Source organism: Vicugna pacos, chromosome 3 (assembly GCF_048564905.1).
Source record: "Vicugna pacos chromosome 3, VicPac4, whole genome shotgun sequence".
NCBI lineage: Eukaryota > Metazoa > Chordata > Mammalia > Artiodactyla > Camelidae > Vicugna > Vicugna pacos.
The window spans coordinates 83,532,758-83,556,964 of NC_132989.1; the positions used below are offsets into that span (position 1 = coordinate 83,532,758).

At 34.9% G+C, this 24,207-nt stretch overlaps 1 protein-coding gene across 3 annotated transcripts in view; it reads right to left on the reverse strand.

Annotated features, from left to right (window-relative positions):
- GPBP1 (GC-rich promoter binding protein 1) overlaps positions 1-24,207 on the reverse strand; it is a 58,170-nt gene that overhangs the window by 13,251 nt on the left and 20,712 nt on the right. For 2 of the 3 annotated variants that reach the window (XM_015240730.3, XM_031675850.2), the window contains 5 exons: positions 16,718-16,837; positions 6,995-7,118; positions 6,635-6,858; positions 5,582-5,648; positions 4,483-4,542 (listed from right to left, as the gene is read on the reverse strand). In XM_015240730.3, coding sequence (XP_015096216.1) covers positions 4,483-4,542; positions 5,582-5,648; positions 6,635-6,858; positions 6,995-7,118; positions 16,718-16,780 — 538 coding nt within the window. In that variant the 5' untranslated portion in view covers positions 16,781-16,837. The remainder of the gene's footprint in view (positions 1-4,482; positions 4,543-5,581; positions 5,649-6,634; positions 6,859-6,994; positions 7,119-16,717; positions 16,838-24,207) is intronic. The other variant, XM_006206020.4, reaches the window with a different exon arrangement.

The following is a 24,207-nucleotide window of genomic DNA, read 5'->3' on the forward strand; positions in this document are numbered from 1 at the left end:
AAATTTCACAGTTACTTCTAGTAAACAGATGGTGACAGGCATAAATAAAACAAAAAAGATTCCTGATTATTAACAATACTTAAAATATAAGAGAAAATCTTAACAGTCTGGTATTCAAAATCTAAATTAAATGAAACTCAGGAATCTGAGGAATAACTGGCTGATGCTGGGAAATGCTAAAGGCAGTTAAGAGTTTTGCAAGGTCAGGTCTCAGAGGAATCCAAGTGCTGAAGCAGGGGCAGCTCTATCAGTACACCACAACTAAGTTCAAACATGACTGATAAAGTCATCACTGATCAAAACTAGAAGACAGAAGAGAACAGATAGTAAAGTAGGCACATTAGGTTTAAGCCTCAACCAATGTAGCTCCTGACTATAAACTTCACCTTTCCTAAAAGTGACTTCTACACACTTAAGAGAAAGAGTCTGACAGTTTCCTCAAAGAGGTCTTCGGTGCAAAAAATGAGAATATCCTACAAAGAAGAAAGATGAAGCTTCAGAAAAATCAGTCATAGAAGAGAGGTGGTAAAGTAAAAAATGGTAAAGGTACCTAAACGGAGTATATAGGGCGTGGGAGGAAAGAGAAGCAGGCATAGTGCTGATATACTTACTAAGCATTCATTTTCAAACATTTTAGTACAAAGACTAAGACCATGTCCTTTTGTACCAGATCTACAGAATTTTAATACATGCTCCCACCTCACCAGTTAATCTCTCATCTGTAAAATGAAAAACAGCATCTCCTGTCTTAGAGTTACTGTGAAATGTTTACTTTGAAACAAGTACTAGAAAAAAAAAAGTCCAGAAATGTCACGTATCATCTTCAAATAACAGGGTTCCAATCATATTTCAAATTGAAAGTGTCCCCTTTCAAGAATTTTAAACCTAAAATTTAAACCTAAAATCCATAAAAGTATGGAAGATATAACAGAAATAAACACAACAAAGACTAACCAACGTCCTACATAACTATGCTGAAAATACTACATAAACCTGCCCATTTAAGAACGTGTTCTTAGCCTAATGAGCCAGGATGGTGGCCCCCAGCACTGGTGTTCACATGGTGGAGTGTTCCCAAATGTGTCTGCTACCAGTGTCTATGTTCCCAGGGTGAGCTGCCACACCCCAGGGATACTCTCCAAGACCACCAGCTGCTGGTTGCTGAACTGCTGCTACCATGACACTGACTGACCAAAATTGAGTACTTGGACTCCAAAATCCCCTGCTTTTGATTGATCCCCTCCCAGCTAAGAGCTTAAATTTATAAGAATGTGTCAGATGTCAATACTAGAACATATGAGCTGAAAGAAAGTATTCTTAATGTAATATAAGTAATAGAAAAGGGGAGGGCAGCACTGGTAACTTAAATTTACATCATTTGTATCTATTTTATACTACTTATAAACTGATTCATCTGTTCATAGATTATCTCCATAAATTTCTCCTGAAACAAACCTTCTGAATTAAGTGTTTGAAGCTGATGGATTTAAACAGTATCCATTGTCTCCTTCTACACTTTCTCCATTTACTTTATCAACTGGTCAGCTACACGAAAAAGACCCTAATTGCTCATTCTCTTAAAGAGAAAATTTATGTACTGATGAAAGACTTTAACACTTACATAAAAGAATTAAAAAGTGACTTCAGTGACTTCCTTCTGTAAGTTATGTGTTTATTATCTCAAGCTCATAAGCAGTTATTCTCATTCAAATTGCTTTAAAAATACCTGAAGGCAAATATGAGCTTTGGATTTTCAAATCATTATTTTCTTCTAACCTCACAAACAATTGTAATATGATAATAACTAACTTTAAATATCCCTTTATTATCTTGTTATTTCATGCTCTCCCAGTATCTTTGAATATGATAGTTTTGTTCCTTAAATACAAAGCCAGTGGTGGAGGGGAGTGGTTCAGTTCTTTGGAAGATTAAAATACTGCCACACATAATACAAAGTAAATCAGTCACATGCATCAGTCAGAGCTGACATCTTAATTCCTCAATAGACCAAACGTTAGGGCCCAACCCTATCTGATTCTAAAACCAATGCACTTGACCACTATTTTATACTACTGGAGAAAATGGAAATTAAAGTATTGCTAGTCAGATACTTCAAAATGTGTACCATCCCCAACTAAAAATATTAATAATAAGCCTATACTGAAGGGTCAAAACAAGAGGCTTATAAGCGTGCACTACCAAGTCAAGGTTCACCCTTTCCTTCACTATCACATTGATACCAGTTACTAATTCCTCATCATCTTGACGTAAGAGGCAACTTTAATATGTGAACCAAAGCATACTGCCAGATGAAGGGTAAATAGTATTTGAATTAAGTTTTCACACTAATTTGAAGAAACTTAGTCACATTAAACATAATCATATACAAATATCAAACTCAAAGAATCTATACCACAGCAATCAAAACAAATTCCAAATGAACACTAATTTTAATAAAGAAACTTTTTAAGATTATTTTTATATAGACAGATGCTGCTTGAATTTTGCTGGCTTTGAATTTTTTATTTAATGTACAAATCTTTTTGTTTTACAGCAGCATGACAGTTTTAATCACATGTGTTTCACTATTTATGTCAAAGCAATGGTATATTATTCTTTCCTTTAATAAGGTCCCCACATTACTCATATCAAGAAGAGCAAGCTTAAATAAATACACTTCTAAACTAAAAACGACTTAAATGATGAACAAGTAATACTTCTAACTCTGGCCAAATAAAAGTTATTTGTGTCAAGTTGTCTAATCAAACTATTAATTTTTCCCTCTCTATCTTGAACACGTGTTGCATAACCTTTTTCTTCTTATTGTTATAAATTTAACAGTTATTTAGGATAAGACATTAAAGGAGTCATTTCAGTACATAAACAATCCACCAACAGAATGCTTCTTTACAAAGTAATTTGATAAAGATTATTCCCTTCTCTTAATTCCATTTACAAAGTCACTTTCAAAACCACTTGTTTTCATGACCTAACCTCATTTAATGTAATCATGTCACTTGACCTGTGGCTAATATCATTAGAATTTTCTAGAAAACAACCTAAGAACTGGTCACCAATTTCCTATGATTTAGAATGTTAAACAAATGAAAAAAATTATTTAGAATAAGCCTTGATGCTCTTAAGTAGTTTATCAAATATGAGCAAAAAAGCAGAAAAGTTCGCCAAATTATCAAGGAATAAACACAAATATAAATGCTGAAATGAGCTGAAAGACTATGCTTCAAGTTAATTACTAGTGACTGAAGTTTTCCATCATTTAGTATCTTAAGCACCAAATGTCAGGCTCCGCTAATAATATGTTGCTGGCATATTATGTCAACACAAAATAACCAGTAGGATATCTGAAACACACTAATCAATAGTTACTAATGTCTCAAATTGCATACAAACACGTCAATACAAATCATTTTCTCTTTCTCACCGCCAAATAAATCACACAACTAAGTTATTTTAAAATTCTCACAGGCACAATGAAGTGACCTGAATTTGTCTTAGTTTAAATTATTAGGGATATGAGAAAAATTAATTCAGTAAGTACTAACTTTATGCGTAACAACTTAATCTGATTAAGATCAAAACACTACAGAAGTCACAGATATAAGCTGCAGGGTGTTTCAATAAAGCTAATTAAGATTCTACGTAGCATTAATTTATATTTAACTAAATTTTTAATAGCTGAACTACCCTCATGCAAAGTATTTTTTAATTGGGATATTATGTTTAGACTTGCAGTTTTTGATCTACAAAAGGACAGTTTCAGGGACAAACTAGTGGTGTTTCCTTTTTAATACATATTATATTTCCATTATTAAATTTTGACTTACCTGGAAAGAAGTAGCACTAGAAAAGTTCTACTGAAGTCCTTCCTAAAATTCTCATGTCTTCCTCAGGAACATAGCTATTTTAAATATTGCAATGGGGAAAACAGTATTTGGGAACCCAGGGCGTAAACTGAGAAAGGAACCGTGGAGTGTAATACAATGAAAGTTTCATTGTATTCCTATGGGAAGTACTGGGAATTTAACAGTTAACGAAGCCACAATTAACCATTTCTTTCTAATGCAAACACATTTTTAAGTTTACCTAAGACACAGTAAAGAGTACATCTTCCTTTTAAACATCTTTTCAACTAGTGCTCAAAATCCTTAGACCAACCCTGAAACAGTAGAATCAAAATCTTTATATTAATACATTTTATTCTCAATATTTTCAAAGATGTATTTGCCTGTAAATCACTTCTAAAACTATTAAATTAACCAAGGATCATTACCAATAGTATCTATAGGTAGTTTTATATGACAAATGCTCACTAACATTCTTGATTTTTTAATTTACTTTCATTTTAATCAAATCCAAATTACTCCTAATTTCTTAGAGATTTTATTTAACACCTTTCAGGTGGTTCTATATTCTTATTGCAATCAGCTGTTCCCAGAAAAACTGAATAATAAGGAAACATACCTAAGAGAGGAGCTTGGGAGATTTTTTTGGTTGGGTATGTGTGTGTCTGGGCGTGTAGGCCTGGGGAGAGTGGTAGAAATACTAATTTGCAATACAGAAAAAACAATGCCATTTACATGGTTCTAACAAGTGTCTGACCACCCCCACCCCCACCCCCAAGAAGCCCTTAAATAAATTGGGAGATCAAAACAAAATAATTCCCCAGCGTATCACCCCATAAATACAGTAAAGAACAGCACAGGAAGTGGCAAAGTTTAAAATAATGCCTTTATTGTTAGGACTAGTATGCTATCATAAGCCACAATCCTTTTGTTTTGGTAAGTTATTAATTTTCAATAGAAAAATACAAATAAACATGTGTACAAGTTCCAAAGTGGATACATCACCTCTGAATTTGGTATCAAATAATTAAATTTATTTTTCAGACAGATATCAAATCTTCATAATTTAAATTTTTCCATTATTTTAAACTTCACTTGAATCTCTAAAAAGCTAACTAAGTTGCAATATATGAGTGCAGTTTAATCTTCTGTAAGATACCATCAAATTAAACTCTCAGCAGTTTTAAAGAAAAGGGAGTTATTACCAGAAAAAATACCATTATATTTGACAATTAAAAAGGCAAATAATCTCAAACATAACTAGTTCGACAGGCAATTATTTTGAATACTCTCCACGTATAATCATTTTCATAGGTAAAAAAATTAAGTTTATATCAATTATAAGTAAAAGCACTTATCTTTCCAGTTAAGTTTTCAACTTTGAAAAACTACAAATTAAACTAAGTTTGTTGTTTATCAGGCTGCTCTCAAAATGACATGAATTCATTAAATTAACTTATACGACCTTTTTAAAATAAAAAAACCTCATATTTGAGTGTACACAATGGTACTAACATGTGCAGATCAACTACTCAAATCAAGCTCTTTTCTATCCCCAGTATCTTTTTTAAAAGATAAGTGCTACCTTTTTTGTAGCTTAGCACATCAAAATCTGGTATTTAAAATAAAGTTTAATTCTCATCTACTATTTATTAAAAAAAAGTGAAACCTAAAAATAACATTTTATATCCCTCAAAGATAGATCAAAAATTACTTACCCCAAACACCTGCAGCTAAAGATTTATTCTGATTTGGTTCTCTCTCATATTCAGGATTTAAAGATGGCTAAAAAAAATTAGAATAAAAAGAAAACAACAAATGCTTAAACTGCTCACATTTAACAAAAAAAAATCCTTTTAAAAGTAATCTCAATACTGAACAAAATGACATTATATAATGAACCCCTAACTATTTTAAAGACTAATTATTCATAAACCTTACTTTCTGCTTAGCCAACAATTAAAATGGTTCTATCTACCCTCAGAGTTAGGAAAAAACAAGGGAATTGTCTTAAAATATTCTCCTCACCCCCATTTACCTGAAGAAAAAATTGTGAATTAAAAAAAAAACAGAGCAGGGGAAAAGATGTAGCTCAGTGGTAGAGTGCATCCTTAGCATGCACGAGGTATGCACTGGGTCCTGGGTTCAATCTCCAGTACCTCTGTTAAAAAATAAATAAATAAACCTAACTCATCCCCCAAAATAATAATGTTTTTAAAAACAGAGCAAATGCAAAAGAATGTAGTTTTTGCATCAATATGAAAAATCATTCATCCTTTCTTAGCATAAGGTCAAGAGCAGGGAAGAGGAAAATCAGACTGTTTCTCAGCTCTTCTGTTAGGTGTTCACTGCTGGATGCTTTAGTTATCACTCAATTCTCAATGCAAAGCACAAATTTGTATTTCAAAAAGTGACGCTCAGGGTATTAAAAAGAAAACTGAGCTGAGCACTGAATGTGTACTCTAAAGCTAACCTTAGTATAGATACTGTCTAGAAAAGGGAAATTATTTAAATTTAATGAGGAATAAAATGACAAATTTATCTAAAGTTTTAAAAGACCACATGGTGGGACACAGGAATAAATGGGGGTAGGGGGTGGTAGTTTATGAACAAAAAGCCTCACAAAATCTAAGGGTTAAAAATCACTGAACCTATCAAGTGTGATGTCTGTAGAAGATGAGCTGTACTGATAAAAATCTCCTGAGAAAGAACTTGATGCTTAAATGGCACTTACAGAAACCTCGCTTGTATTAAAATTACAAGAAACTTACAAAATCCTCAGCCTCAAACTGTTTGCGTTCTCTCTTGTCGTCTTTCCTCCCCGTTTCATTGTCAGGTATGTTGTTTTCATGTAGTCCTTGGCTTTTCCCAGAATGGAAAATACTGCTACGAGAACGGGAACTTCCACCATGGTATCCCCCTCGATGATTTATGTTTTCAGTACCATTTCTTCCATGTGTACGCCATCCATTTTTTTCTTTCCTTCCAAAGTTACCTTATTTGATAATGGTAAAGTATTGTAAATTCAGAGAAGATGCTTACACCTAAAGATTCAATCATAATCAAAACAATTCTTAAAAGAACATGAAGAAAATTATTCTTAAACTCTACTGTTCCTTAGCAAATTTCACCTCCATTAGGACGTCCAATACCAGAATCAAAGCCATCGGAAGAGTTGTGTCGTCGACGATTCACATCATAACGATTTTCTGTCCATGAAAAGTTTTCAGAATGCTTCTCAAAATTCAGTGACGACTGAAACAAATCATAAGCATACGGTAAATATGTGTGTGTGGGTGTGTATACATATATACATATATATATACATATACACACACACCTGACAATAACTTTAAAAACTAGCTAATACTGACTTTATTTCTAAGAATTTTAAATGGCTAAGACTTTGTAGTTATTTTCAATGTGTTTGGTAATTGGTAACATAAGATGGATGCCACTGTTTGTCTATTTTCTTCTTACATTTCTTCTCTAATGTAAACAAGAGCACCACTCTGTGTGTGTGTTTATTTTTATTTTTTACTTTGGGGGAGAGGTAATTAAGTTTATTTATTTATCTTTTTAGAGGAGTTACTGGGGATTGAACCCAGGACCTCATGCATGTGCACTCTACCACCTGAGCCATACCCTCCCCCAAGAGCACCATTCTGAAAAAGTTCAACAACTGCATCTATTTACACAAAAACTTTAAAGGTAAAATGCCTGTAAGGAAAACAAGGCAAAATATGCATTTCTTTTATAAGAAAATGTAATATTGTGTATCACACACTATTTGATTTAAACAGCTTACGGTTTTCAACTCAGAAAATTATGACAAAGGAAGCTACAGTTTTAAGTTCTCTACATTTCCAAACTCCTCTTTCTCCAAAGCAAATGTTTTAACAAATTTATCAAAAAAAAAAAGTAAAAACAAATTAGTACAAAGGGCACAGAATACCTCATTTAAAGAATTAGACTTCATTTAAAGAATGAGGAATGTATGAAAACAAAAATTCACAACTATTCACCTTCACTCTCTACTTTCCCATATTCCCAGCTAAAGAAATCATGTAATCTCTTGAAAGCTTAGACTGTGGCCCTAATATGCATGTACTAAACTTCTTAGTCTGTGTCCCCACAGTGGGAAGAGGTATCCCAGTGCACCAAAATGACTGATAAGAGTTCAGAAAAATTCAGCAGTAGGATAGGGAAATTAAAGTGATCTTACAGGTGGGGCCCCTAGGCTAATTTAATGTACTGTCGCTTTGTTTTACAGTTGATGCAAATGTTATATGCTTGTATTGAAAATGCTCAAGATTCTTCCATTCAGGGAATGTCACAGGTTGACAGGTGATTCCCATTCCCTTCCAAGTGGTCTAGCAAAAACTGTATAAGCTACCAGAAAAGAAAAGAAAATCAGAGATGAGGTTGAAGACTTGATAGATACTGGAATATTCAGAGGCTATTTCCCAGTACAACAGAGCCACCTGCCTAACACACACACCAAGTATGCTCCTTTTTAAAATGGAATGTGGCTCTTGCCCTACTGCTGACCCCTTATTAAAAAACGAACAATTCAAACTAAGGGCTACCCAATAAAAGAGCCCAATAGGGCTCTCTTGATCAAATGGAAATTATGTGTTCAAGGGTGCAGCTAGCCTGGCCCTATAATTTTAGTTTTGCATGCAGAAGTGGCAACTACCCTTTGGAATAAACTTTATTCCCCTCTACCACCTATAACAAGCCACTGGTTCAATAAGACTCTCAAATCACAGAGATTAAGCCTGGTTAGCTGAACTAATGGTTCAAATAAGTTAAAAGATGATGGTGTCCACTGCTGCCATCCAGCCCAACAACTCTGGAAAACAAAATGGGTAAGTACCAATCAGCTCAATGGAATAAAATAAAAGCTGTGACTCTTGCCTTGGATAATATCCTTAAGGACATTTTATATTTTTCTGAGTCTTGGTCTGTTGTCAATGGCCTAGTCATCTTGTCCGTCATCCGAAAAACTATAGACTAGCAGATAAAAACACTTCTCTGGGGTCACACACTGCGGGAAATTGCAGCTACTGCTCAGACAATCTGAGTCACTCATGTTGATACAGTAAGGCTTGCTGTCTGACGAAGAGTGAATGTAATTGAGAACAACTGAAGAAAGAATACAGATCAAGTCTTTGGCACACTACCTAGATCCATCATCACACGAGACATGGAACACACCCACTATCACAGACTGATTACAAAATAAAGGCCTATCTTTCTGATGCAGAAGCCACCACTACATGCCAACTTGTGACCCCTGCCAAAAGGTGATCCATTTGTCTCAACTGTGAACAAGAACACATTACACAAGGAGAACTACATTCAAACCTCTGACTAATTCATGGAGCTATCCATGAAGTCTCATCACTGTTGAAACTTTTTCAGATTATAGTGTTACTGCTGCAGTCTGACAGGCTAACTCTGGTCACACTATTGTGATTCTTGAAATTAATCCACATTCTATCATGTTTTTGGCATTCCAGACAACTAACAGACCACTAATAGTACATCTTTTGTCAAAGGGGTCACCCTGCTTTGGTCCATTTTTCAAAGTGCTCAGTGGACATTCCATACTATCAACCACAGGCATCTGCTTTCAAAAGCATTTTAACAATCTCCTCAAAATTCAACAACCTACAACTCTGTGTCCCTCATCTCTTCACAAATCTTAGTAAGACAGTTTGGTCCATGAACACAGCGTAGCCAAAAAGAGATTATATCCTCTTAGCCACTTCCTGGGTAGTAATCGGGATGTTCTTTCTTTGTGAAGAGTTATGAGAGTATATAGACCTACATTAAAAATTCAAGACTCTGCCCTGATTATCCCTGAACATGATGTTTCTTTCTTTCTCCTAAGAGCAAATGCAGGCCAGGCCACCCCTCAGGGTAATGGCCAACCAAAAAGGAATTCAAACAATCTGGTCTGGTCACCTGGATTCTCTTGACTAAATCTGCTTGTGCACACTTCTTACCGAGTCCCCCCTAAAATACCCAATGTGGACTAAGGTGAGGGTGAGAGACCTTTATAATAAGTCTCTGCAAATTATTTACAAATGCTCCTTCCCCACTCATGTCTGGCTCCTCTGGATAAAAAAATCTGGGTGCAGGAAGGGGATTTTTTTTTTAAAGTGAAGTTAGAGCTATGGGAATGGGGACATACCGATTTCAAGGCTGTTAAGGGGGAGCAAAAACCCTAGCACTTGCAGAAGGAGTATCTTTGACCCCAGAAGGTGCAGGGAGAAAGGAGAACAATTAACGTTCTCTCTTGTCCCCTAAAATCAGCACCATTGTGAATCCAACAGCAGCTCAGGATAAACGGCTAGATTTGTATCCCCACCCACATTTTTTGAAATTAAAAAAAAAAATTGATGTGGCCATGTACAGCCCTTACAATTCTGCTGTGCCAGATGTCAACAGCAGCTCCTGAACACGAATGTGTAAAAAACACCCTTCAATTTAATCTATGTCATGTTTCTGGCATTCCAGACCACTAACAGTCCAATTAATAGTACATCTTTCATCAAATGATCACCCTGCAATGGGCCAATATTCAAAGTAGTCAACAGACATTTCATATTCCCTACCTGCACAACTTTGTTTCGTTCTAATAAAAACTCACATGATTCTCCTAACACCTGAGTGGTCTTAGGTTATGCCTTGTACAGCAACTGAGGTTGCAACTAATGATGACATTGTGCATGTGTAACCAAGCAAATGTAACAGCAATCCAAATCAAGTTTAACAACAAATCTCAAACTGGAGTGATCTGTGTCCCTTCAGGTAGTATGCTCGTATGTGGGGGAAAATATGTCATGGAATGTCTGTCTTCTATTGAGGATGAGGGTTGCTTTTTGGTTCATCTTATTGCCCTTAAAACTGTAAGTAATATATCAAAACTCAAGTCAATTTATACTCCCTTGGGTGGATTTCAATGGACAATAGAGTGGCATTAACCATATACTGGTTGGCTTAAAAAAAAAAAAAAAATCTACTGTTCCCCCCATACATTATTCACAATTGCTTAAATCCTGGTCTTACCATGCTACTTTGGGACATTGATAGTAGCCTTCATTAAACTGTTATAAGACAAATTAAATCCATTTAATTTGTTCATCACATTAATCAAAATAGCTGACAGAGTGGTACAATCATGTGAAAATTCAAGTTCGGCCAAAAACATGCATGTTTGATGGGTAGACTGTTGGGATTAAGCAATCCACCATGGGCCCTAAGCATCCCTGCATGTTCTTACTTGTATGCCAAAAGTCTTGACAACTCTTTCTATTGCCCATTTCTCAGGGTTATGTTCGCAGAGAACAACATTGAGGAATAAGTGATATCCTTCTTTGAGACAAAGAGCAATATTATAAATGTGGTAGATTTCCCACCCCATGTAAGGTTATCAACAACCCGGGCCCTCCATGTCAACTCTCAAAGGGTTTAAGGGACATGAAGAACAAGTGCCAGAATCATGCATATGCTACCTGCTGTATTATGAATAGTAAAGCTGTCTCTGACCCTGCTGTCTTCTGCCAGCATCCATGAACAGTAACAGGCTAGCTTGTTACTATTACCTTGAAAGTAGGATAAAATCCCAGTAGACAGATTCTGACATACAGCCAGCACAGTAAAATATGAATAAGAAATACAAGGAACAGGACTGAAAATGCAGATAGAAAACTGGTATTACTTGTGAATGAATAACTGTCCACACTTAAAAAAAAAAATCCAAGACATTCCAGAGTAAAAATTAATCAGGGCTGCTAGATACAACATAACACATGATACAATATATCTGCAACAAAGATTTTATAAGAAAACTTTTCAAAATCAGCATTTAAAATAGCAACAGGTACTATAAGGCACTTGAATATATCCAGTGAAATACATGGGAGACTGAAAAATAATAATGTAACTTTAAAACATTAAAGATTTCACACACAGACACACACACACTTCCTGAACCAACACCAAAAAAAAAAAGGCAACCCAAAAGAAATAATAAACAAAGAATGTGAACAGGCAATTCACAGAAATATAAGCCAATGTCCAAGAAACAGTGAAAATAAATTTCATAACAAAGACTGGCAAAAAATTTAACTGATAATCTGACAAAGTTTTGGCAAGAGTATAAAGTGAAGACAATAGTTATGCATAGCATGCAGGAGTAAAAAATCCATACACCACGTGGAAAAGCCGTTTGGCAATAGCGAACTAAATTCCAGCAATTTTTCTCCTAACTATGGGTTAAAAGAGCCTTGCTACTCAAAGTGTGGTCCATATTCAGGCAGAATCAACAGTGCTTCGAAGACTGTTAAAACTAGCACCTTTTCTGAAATCTACTGGAATTAGAATCTGCATTTTAACAAAATCCCCACGTTATTTTCATATTCATAAAAGTTTGAGAGGCAAGAGTCTAAAGAATTCTTATTCATGTGTACAAGAAGATATTACAAGAATATTCAATGCAGTACTCTCTTTAGTAGCCTAAAGATATAAACAATCTCAATGAGTCAAGTGAAATGTGATACAGAGGCACAAAATAGAATACTACAGGAGTTTTAAGATAATTATACCAAATCAGCAGATATCAGCATGCGGGGAAAAATCCCAAAGATATGTAAAAGCAAGATGCAGACATACAAATGATAATTATTTATATAAATTTTATAAACATACAGAACAATGCTATTTATTGATATCACATATCTAGTAATAATATAAGAACATACACTGAACATACATTTCCGCTGGGGGAAAAATGAAGACAGAAAAAAGAATATGAAGAAGTAAACAGTAAACTTCAACTGTTTTATTTCTAGAAGAGACACAAAGCTAATAGGGCAAAATGTTAAGGATAAGTACTCTTGGGTGGTTAAGTTCATTTAATTATTCTCTATGCTTCTTTGTATGTTTAACTATTTCATTAGAACCATCTACATGCTTTTATTCTAACTTACCCAGACAGACAAGCTCTAGGAAGATATCTGCAATATATATGACAAACAAATCCCTCAATACAAAGAGTTATTGCAAATAAATCACTAAGAAATAAATTACATTATTCTTAGTTCTTAGAAAGTTCGTAACACAAATATGCTCAGCTACAATTAAACAATGCAAATCAAAACAATCAAGCACCATTTTTTATCCAATTTCACAAAGATTAAAACATGTAAAACCCGCCAGTGTTGCCAAAACTGAAAAACATGGCCCCCCTCATAAAATTCTGCAAAGATTATAAATTGGTACAACCTTTTTGGAGAGCAATTAGCATTATCTACCAAAATGTATAAGCCTTCTAATCCATTGATTCTGCTGCTAGGAATTTACCCTACAAATATATTCAAGAGATGCCTAGGCATTCTTGCAACTTAGTCCATTAATAGGCAACTAATTAAGTAATCTATGTAGATTTCCTCAATAAAATATTACAGTTTACAGCTGAACAACACACGGGGTTACAGGTGCCAACCCTCTGCACAAACATCCATGTATAACTGACTGTACAGTTGAACCCTCCGTATCTACAGATTGTGTAGTACTATAGGACATATTTATTGAAAAAAATCCACTTAAGTAGACATGAACAGTTGGAACCCATATTGTTCAAGGGTCAACTGTATGTAACCACTGAAGTTAGATATTGAAAATGCTATATTTGAAGAAGAAAAAAGCAATTTCATTTGTTTATACAAACCAGGATAAAAATATACTCTGGTGTAAGCATAAAAACACCCTGGTATTTCACTTCTAAAAATTAGTCTACTACCTGATAATCAAGAAAAGTTATTAAACTGGTAAAATTTTTATAGTCAGGCACACATGGGTTCCTGTCCTAACTCTAGCACTTTGGGGACAGGTTACTTATCTCTCTCAACTTCAGTTCCCTCATATGTAAGTGGGGGAATAAACAGTATTTTATATCTTACAATTTTTGTTAGCCTTTATAAACTGTTTTACATAGTGACTGGCATGTAGTAGTAATTCAAGGTGCATTAGTTATTACATTTTAAATCTTTTTCTGAATTCCTTTTAAAAAGTTTAGCAATTTTTTTCTGATTCCCAGAATATCTGAATTACTAGTTAACAAAAACTACACAGTAAACAAGTAGTTTTAATGAACTCAGCTACCAATCTGACTGAATTTTCTGACCCTCTTAGACTAAAGTTTAAATAGCAAGCATTTTCAATGCTGACATTGCTTATATTACTAAAGGGAAGTAAATACAATGTTACTTTTCAAACTGCAGGTCAGGACCCCTTACAGAGGGTAAAGAAATCAGTAGCAATTTGCATTTTTTATTGGAATTAAAAAAGAACAGAAGATCACAAGAGAAAGAAAACCACAGGTATATGACTTTTGTTTTAGTTATACGTATGTGTATATAAAAGCATTATGTAAAATTTGCTTCTTTACTGGGTCCCAATCAAAAGCTAATGCTCTATTTCACAGACATAATCAACCACATGCAGTTTAAAATATTACCACATGATGGGGCTAAAATTCTGCACACCTAGGAAATCTACTCAGGTGCAGTACTAAAAAGTTACCCTTAACTCAAATCCTCATATAATTCCTTCAAACAAATAAAAAAGACTTCCACTAAGTTGAAATAGAGAACACAATAATAATTAATCTCTGCCCCATTTAGTAAGGATAAGATTAAGAGCGCTGGCAGAAAACAAGAGGTTAATTATAAATGAGAATCCATCAATAGTGATTTTGAGTGATGAAAGGACAAGACAGAACTAAACTAAAGGTGTGTATTTGTATTTGTTTGTCAAAACCTCTCGGAGCAAGGTTTAAAGATATAGTTTCAAATATTGTTATTTAACAATTCAACTGACAGCATTTTCTGGAGGTAATTTAGAATAAAGCAGAATAACTGAGAATTTAGAATAGGCAATCCCAAATCTCAAAATCATCATCTTCATTCCTGAGGGCCTGTATCCAGATCAAGAGTCTGGTTCTAGAGAGCAGTAAGGATTTTCACCACACTTAACAGCAGCAGTCAATCTTCATCAACCTCAGATTAACATCTGAATGAAGACAAAAATTATTTTCAAGCTTTTTTATGTTCGTAGCTAACTCTCTAGGTGCTGGTAATTTTTTATTGATATGCTTAAAAATGAAAACAAGTCAGAGAAAATGAATTAAAGAGAAAAAGGAAACAAAGGGAGGAGCAGAAAATTCCTACGTATGCAGGTTCTGAAGTAGGCTGGGGGTGCAGTGAAATGAACCCAGGAAAAGCACGGGGGAACAAACAACAAAGAAGCATATTCCAGAGACCTAAACATAAGAGGAAAGGAGGCAAAGAGTCTAAGAAGTGATTTCAGTTGCTTAACAGTGGTAGTCTACATTTTCTAACGATTCTGATTCCATTTTAGTCTGTGAAATAAAATGTTTAAACATTTTACAAAATTCCAAAATTAATCCTATGAAAAGAATACAGAACAGAAAATGCATCCTAAATTCCAGTCTAGGTTCACACTAATTACATGAAAAAAGCAAGTCAATTAACCTTCCAGAGAATTCATCACAATAGTAAAATAAAGTCAGGTCACATGATCATTAAGAGCCATTTTCAAACATTAAAATTCCCTTGTCTAGGAGAATTTTATTACTCCAGTGCAGCTTTTTCAACATATTATGGGCCAAATTTATTATAATCTGACAAGTCTTTACTGGGGAGTAACTTTCCAAATTATAAAATTGTTCCCATGAACTGTTTTAATGAACTTTTCATAAGAACTGTGTATACCCCTAAAAGGTCCTAAAAGAATGCCTTAGCATGCATGGCAAAACTTAATTAACAGGCAAGCTGATCAAGACCCTCTCTTGATTTCTCTGCACTATGGAAAAAACAAAGTGGAAGACAGCTATTAAGCTAGAGAGATCAAGTCTCATCAATTCCAAGGTCCCTCTTAACACATCTAATAAGTAAATGACAATTTCAATGCCCACCAGGTCTTATACAAATCATATTCTGTTTTAGTTACTTAAAATGAACATTTTTATATAAAACACAAACAGACTCATAGATATAGAATACAAACTTGTGGTTGCCAGGGGGGAGGGGGGTGGGAAGGGACAGACTGGGAGTTTGAAATTTGTAGATACTGACAGGCATATATAGAATAGAACATACTGTATAGCACAGGGAACTATATACAAAATCTTGTGGTTGCTCACTGTGAAAAACAATGTGAAAATGGGTATGTGTATATTCACGTATGACTGAAAAATTGTACTGTACACCAGAAATTGACACATTGTAAACTGACTATAACTCAATAAAAAATAAAAAAATAAAACGAACATTTTAAAATTAGTGAGTCCTGATATGTAACAATACTGCAAAGTTCTCATCACTCCTGAAATTTCACTAATATGCCTTTCAAAGTCTTATTTATTTGAAAAAGAAGTCTTTCCAGTTATAAGGAAAGACTTCAAAAACCTGGCTTTTTTTAAAAAACATATTATCTATAGGAAAGTAAGTAAAGGAAGTTATCAGAAGAATAGTATAGGAAAACAAAATGCAAAAGTAATGTTCAATTATTTAACTGGCTTGAATTTTAAAATGCAGCAATCTGATTAACACAAGAGACAACTTTTGAAGTAAATAGTTTAGTTGTTGATGGTATATTGAAAACTGATTTTTTAAATAAAAAGCAATAGATTAAATATGAAATAACTTAGAATCTAAAAAGTATTTCTCTGCAAAAACATTAAGCTTTCAGTTTAACTACGTCTGTACAGAAGATGAACTAGATGCAGACAGAAAGAAAAGAGATGCAAGAAAGAATACCTTTGTTGATGATGGTGGGGTAGGAAAATTAAGCCAGGCTGGAGCAAAGTCATGCTGCGCCATTTAGGTCCAGTCTCTCCAACTCAGCGAAACAAGGCTTCAACACCTCATGGCAAGTCCCTGTCATATAAAAATGGAAGACATTAGATCTGTATAGCTCCTGGACAAAATTACCTTCTTATCACCCCCTTTAAATTACAATGAGTCAACTACTACAAAATTTCAACTATAATGAAATTCTAGAGAAGACAAAAATATAGTGATAAAAACTAGATCACTGGATTCGGGGTAAAGGGTCTAGGGAGAAGGGAAACGACTGCAAAGAGAAGGAGGCAATTTTCAAACTATGGGGTATCTACCCTAATTGTGGTGATGGTTTTACAAATGTACACACTTGTCAAAACTCATCAAATTGTGCACTTAAAACTGAATAATTTTATTATAAACATAGTTCAAAGAATCTTATTTTTTAAAATTACAATGACTTTATCACAAACAGACTAACTAGCAAATGTCTCCTGATGTGACACAAGAACATGCAGGCCGCATTATCTATGATGCATTCTTTCTCCCATCTCCTATGGAATCTGAAATCTGATGTAACTACCAATTAGTTGGAAATTCAACATAGAAGAACAAGTTAAAGAACACCTGAGGGAAGTAATCCACCAAATGCAGATCACAAGATATTCTACAGGTCAAATGATCTGGTTTCTTCAACAAATAAATGACTTTCATAAGCAGATCAATCAAATACAACACGTGGACCTTACGCAGATCCTTACTCAAACCAACCAACTTTTAAGAAGTGAAAATTAAGCAACGGTCAAAAATTTGAACATGAACTATTAAATGACATTAAGAAATTATTGATCATTTTAGATGTGGTAACAGCAGGATAGTGGTACAGTGGACCCTTGAACAACATGGGTTTGAGCTTGAGCTGTGAGGCTTCACTTCACATAGATTTTTTCCACTCAACACATACTACAGCAATAAGCAACCCGATGTAGGTCGGATCCAAGAATGAGCAGCAGGTGTAGAGGGCCAACTGTAAGGTTATAGTCAGACTTTCAACTGCATGGATGGACAGTACCCCAACCCCCCCACTGTTCAAGAACCAACTGTATATAAAAGGACGTACACTAATTTACAATCTTTACAATTAAATGGATACATCTGGAATTTGCTTTTAAAATTAACCAGGGAATGCTGAATAAAGATATAGTTGAAACAAGATTGTCCATATGTTAATAAGCATTAGTACAAGGAGGTGTATAAATATTCTACTTACATGTTTGAAAATTTCCATAATTAAAAAGTATTTTTTAATTATAATCATCACAGTGGGGAGGGTACAGCTCAGTGGTAGAGTGCATGCCTAGCATGCATGAAGTCCTGGGTTCAACCCCAGTACCTCCATCAATAAGTAAGTTAAGTAAGTAAGTAAATAATAAACCTAATTACCCCCACAAAATATTACAATCATCACAATGAGCGTTCACTGCTCTTCTGCATTCTAAATTTAACTTTTGGGGAGCTTCTCTCAATAACATCAATAAAAGTTTCAAGTTGCCAACCCAATCTAAACATAGTAAATTTCTAATTTTTTTAAATGAGGCAGAAGCCAACTGGGCAACTGTACTCATTTCAACATAGTGCTTAGACTAGTAGTCAATGAAAAAACTCTTATTTTCTCAACATTAAAATGTCTCAGTTTACTAATAAATGTTTTATATTTACAATTGCATAATAATCTCAAAAGTGAAATTTTAAAAAGCAAAATGATCAATACCATCGTAAGTCTTCCTTTCTCAAAATTCTTTCAAATATAAGTGCTATGGCAGAATTTTTTTAAAGTCTTATCAATTTCTTAAAACTCTCAATATATTACAGAAACATTCTACTTCTTCTATCCCAAACTGTACTGGTTTATAAAGGTTAAGAATGGCCAAAAGGCAAAGCTACAGAAACAATAAAAAGATCGTGATTTCCAGGGGTTTACGGAGAGGAAGGGAGGGAGGAACAAATAGATGGAGCACAAGGGATTTTTAGGGCAATGAAATTATTCTATATGATACTATAGTAGTGGCTACATGTCATTATGCATTTTTCAAAACCCACAGAATGAACAAAATCAAGAGTGAACCCTAATGTAAACTGTGGACTTTGGATGATAATAATGTGCCCATGTTGGTTCATCGATTGTACCATGTATGCCACACTGATAAGGGATGTTGAGGGTAGGGGAGTGTGTCTGTGTGGGTGGGGAGGGCTACGTGCAAACTCTGTATTTTCTGCTCAGTTCTGCTGTGAATCTGAAACTGCTCTAAAATTAAAGTCTATTAATAAAAAAAAAAAAGGCCAGATACAAGAAAGAGATACAGATGGTTAACTCACTATGGTAATGAAAATGTTTAAATGTTCAATTACATGTTCATGTGTCAGGGATTAAAAAAAACAGAAAGAAACCTTGATACAATTTATGAATTCCAATAAAACACTTATGAAACGGGGGGAGGGTATAGCTCAAGTAGTAGAGCACCCACTTAGCATACACAAGGTCCTGGGTTCAATCTCCAGTACTTCCTCTAAAAATAAGTAAGTAAATCTAACTACCCTCCCTCACCAAATAAATAAATAAATAAATATTTAAAAAAAAACAGAAAAGCAAAAAACCACTTATGAAACAAACGCAACATTTTAAGAGTGTCTCTAAATCAAAATGAACTATGCAAAAATTCAGACATTTTGAGCTCTAATTCTACCATCACTTTACATTATATTTGGAAGTCTTGTGAAATAAAAATGAGAATAAAAGTGTTGTAGGATTTATAAAAGACTTTTATTATCTACTTTGACGTGAAGCTAAATACTAACTGCTTTGTGGTGTTTGTAATAGGATGTTACTTTTCCAACAACTTTTCTCTGGAAACTCTTTAAAACCTTAAGTCCAATAACTCAATGAGAACGAAAAATTGTTTTTACATCTTGTTCCAAGTAACAATTCACAAAAAACTCCAAAGAACCTAAATAAAATAACCAATAATTTAAAGTTTATCATTTTAAACAGGGTCTCATTCAAGATGATGGTTAAATGAGAAGTTAAATACTAAAATCTATCTCTGGGAGGCAAACCACCACTATTAGCTCTTCATTTCTGCAATGTCTTTATGAATTCTAATTTAAATCTATCTTAAAGAAAAAAGCACGGATAGCTCATGGCATAAGTTTTCCTGCTCAGGAAAAACGTAAAAAATACTAGTTAATATTAGGACATTTACACAACAAGTGTGTAAAGGTATCAGGATATGCCATCCCCAAAATACGCCACTTTGATGTAAGAAAAATTAAGCTGAAAGCATGTGAGTACCTGAAATCCCTTGTCTACCTAAAAGCAGAACCTCTCCCCAAAATTTATCAATCCCCTTCTCTGAAGCAACTCTAACCTTCTCTTCTGGGAGACTCCCCTCCCCCACCCAAAAACTTCAGCACCACACCCAGACATTGTCACACTCCTAAAGGCCCATTTATCTACCTTTCCTAGAACTCCTTTGCTTTTCCATTTAAATAAATGCCCTTTTCCCCCTACGAAAACAGAGGTACAGAGATTCCAAAGTCTAATCATCTCTTTGAGTTAGTCATCTCTAGATATTGCCAGATGTGAGTACATGCTAATAATCTTTTTGTTGTTGTTGTTGTTAGTGTCTTTTGTCAGTCGAATACAGGGCTCCAGCCAGAGAATTTAGGAGGGTAGAAGGAAAAAGAAACTACTCCCCTACATGTGCAAAGGCAAGTTAAAGTTTAAAAGCTCCACCCTATTTTCTTTTAACAGTGCTTTGTGACATCTGACTTCATTTAACCTTCCTTTCTCTGTATGTTACATGCTGAATTGTGTCCATTCCCTTGCCCCAAAATCTCATCATGCTGAAATCTAGTATACCTTAGTTTGGAAATAAGATCTTTAAAATAGATGATTAACTTAAATGGGGCTGTTACAGTGGGCTCCTATTCCAATCTTGTGTCCTTTTAAGAGGAAGGAACCTGGATACAGGAGAGACACCAGGGTGGCACATACACAGAGAAAATATCACATGAAGAAGTAGCAAGAAGTTGGCAAGCCAAGGAGAGAGGCCTCAAAGGAAATCAATCCTGCTGGCATCTTGATCTTGGACTTCTAGCCTCCAGAACTATGAGAAAATAAATTTCTGTATAAGCTATCCAGTTTAAGCTATTTTGTTAAGGCAGTCCTAGTAAGCTAATACAAACAGCAATAACAGAAATATACTAAATATGTTTATGGATTTCCTTTACACATATCAACCAGCACACACAGAGATGACTACCAAAGGGGATAGGGATGGAGAGGATGAGGAGGTGGGAAAGTCAGCAACCCCAGTAACACCCCACGGATTCCAGCTTATTAGGAATCTTCTACCAGATTCCATTATAAGGCCTGAAAGCCATATGTGTGGATATATAAAGAGTTACTATTTTTTAAATGCTGCCATTTAAAATTTTAATGAAAATCCTAATTTCCCATCTTGCATCCAATTTACAACTTGTTCAGCACCGACAGTAGAAATTCACCAGGGGAAAACTGGTTCTGAAATAATCCAAATGTAAACTCTGTGTATTTTTAAGTGTCCATGTCTAATTTAAAAAAAATTACTTACAAGTCCCAAATATGGCTCTTTGAATTAAAAAAACAATATACTTTGGCAAAAAATACACAAATAGATGGGATTTTCCTATTTCTGGTTGTCTTACTTCTAAATCCACCAATTTGTGCCAAATATTTTCTCAATAAAAAACTTACTCAGTCCCCCCACCAAAAAAATTTTTAAAAAAAACAACTTAGATTGACTTCATCAGAATGATCAAACTTACTATCTTTACAATGGTTTATATTTCAAATAAATAAGCTTTAAAAGTCATGAAGTCTGTAAAAACACCCCCAATCAACCAACAGCTAAGGCATTCTAACTAGAGGGATAGTACAGATTATTTAAAAAAAGAACAAGGGCTTCAGAATCTAAGAGGCCTGTTATTCAAATCAGCTCAACCAATTACTAGGCTGGATGACCTCGGCTATTTAATAACATCAGAGTCTCAGTTACTTCTAAAATTAAGATAACTACTACTTACCTTAAAAAATTCATCCTGAAAACCATTAAGTTATTAAAACACTAGTAAACTTCACCACCAGACTATCTACATAACAACCCTGAATAAGGTCAGGGTTTCAAACATAAGCCAAACTGCTAATATTCCTTCATTAGAAAGACAAGAACCAGACAACCACTATTCATATTCATCCTTAATTCTCTTAACAGTAAACCTGGGAAATATTCCTTTAGTGTAAGCTTAAAGTATTAACAGATTTCACTTAAAAAGTGAGTCTTCTTCCCAACTTAGGCCTAAAGCCATTACATGCGGCAAAGCACAGGAGCCAAGGAAGGGTCAAAATTAAGTTTAGAGCCAGAGGAGAGATGAGAAGGTATCAACACATGGCCCAGCACAGGGTGTCAGCATCAAAGCAGGGTGAGAAAGGATGTCCATACAGAGGGATATCCAGGAATGCGGCACTGAGCCCAAAAAGAGGCAGGCATCATGTGGTAGGAAGGAAGCTGCTAAACAGTGAGTCAAAAGATTAAACACAGAGAGAAGGGTATCCACGTGAAGGTGGTGGCAGCGGCTACAATTGGTTATATACAGGGGAAATGATCAAATAAGTAAATACATTTAGAATAATGAAAACTAGTAAGTTTCATACTGCTAAAGAAGGCAGTAACTAATAATGGAAAGGGTGAAAATTTGAATGCTGTGCTGCACTGTGTCAGTATGATTAATGATTAATTCAAGTCACATTAATATTAGGATACTGATGTTCCTATATACTATAAAGATAAATACTTCTGTTTATGTGTGTATGTATCTATATGTGCGTGTGTGTGCGTGTATATTTCCCTCTTTTCTCCCCCAACTCTGTGCACCGAGAGGGCCAGGTCTGAGAACAGTGACATTCCAATAGCAACGAGCACACTTAACATCCAGGTCTTGTCTTCTAAAAATCAGTTTCCACTAAAAGAAGCCAGCTGAGAAATAAACAGCTGATTCTACGGCTAGTAAAAGTCTGGAACATTTTGTTGTGGCAAAAACCAAGGAAATGTCTAAATAATGATTGGGAAATATCAAAAGGACACAGAAAACAGCTTGAATGGGTTCACATTGGCCAAATCAGGGACAATTTGAGCATTTAAATGAGAAAAAATACAGGAAGGATACAGATGGCGAAATACAGAAATCCAAGAGCTTACCCCTCCATATACACACAGACACAAAAAAAAAAATCAAGCGAAGTCTGTCAGAATCAACTTTATCACAACTCTGAAAAAAATCAAAGGTATTCAGCAATTAAGCAAATACTGAATCAAGAAAACGGAAACTTTTTAAATGATAGTAAAGCTCTGTGGCATTTTTCACTTGCTCTTGATCTACATCTCTCCCAGGCACATCTCTCCAGGAGATTTTGAAGACCCAGTGGAGGACTCTGGTCTCTGGTTCCACAGTGAGCAGAGTAAACCTTATTCTCACAGAATGTTTGTATAAACCTGTGTAGGGGCTACTTAAGGACTGAAGAGAGGAACTTGCCTTTGTTTTGTCTAACAGGGAAGGAGAAGTAGCCAAGCAGAGAGCAATCCTCCAAAACATTGTAAGGCAAATGAACAACCTTCACCCCCAACGCTGCCAGGGACAAAGGTTTACAATTCAGTAAACAACAGCATACCCAAAGCCTGGGAGGGAATTTTGGGGGGGAATTATAGCATTGCAAAAAAAATCCCTTTGATCAGGAAAATTAGAAAACCACACAATTGCCCAGAGCAAGATGCATGCTCAGGTAAAAAACAAAACAAAACAAAAAAAAACCTGAGAAAACCCTACGCTTTCACCCCTGCCTGATACTCAAGATTCAGCAAAAGCAGTAGTAAGTGAAGGCTAAGACAGAATTACAAACGGTGTGGCTGAACATTAAAAAAATGCCCTAACACAGATCCCAAGAAGCAAAGACTGGGATAGTTCTTATTTTTTCCCTTTCTCTTTTTTTATTCCCTTTTGGCTCCAGACATGCATCTGCAACAAAACACTAGAATAAGGTAAAGATGGCTCTTGTTTGAAGAGCTCTAAGAACAGCAGTATCCATGGACAAACAGAATAAAACTGCTATAGTACTGCACTGAAAACTACTTTCTGTAACCACTGAACTTTAGTAAAATCTTATTAAAGACTGCAACCTGTCTCAACTGTGCTGGGAGCAATAAGCTAGTTTCTTGCTTGGCCCATGTGTGAAGGATTTACAAACTTCAGACAAGATAATATAATAATCCTAGTAATTTTACACTTTTTCATCGTGGGTTTTTCACATTAATTTACATTTCATTAAAATATTACTTATCTCAACAATAACTAAAAACACTAGGGGATCACAA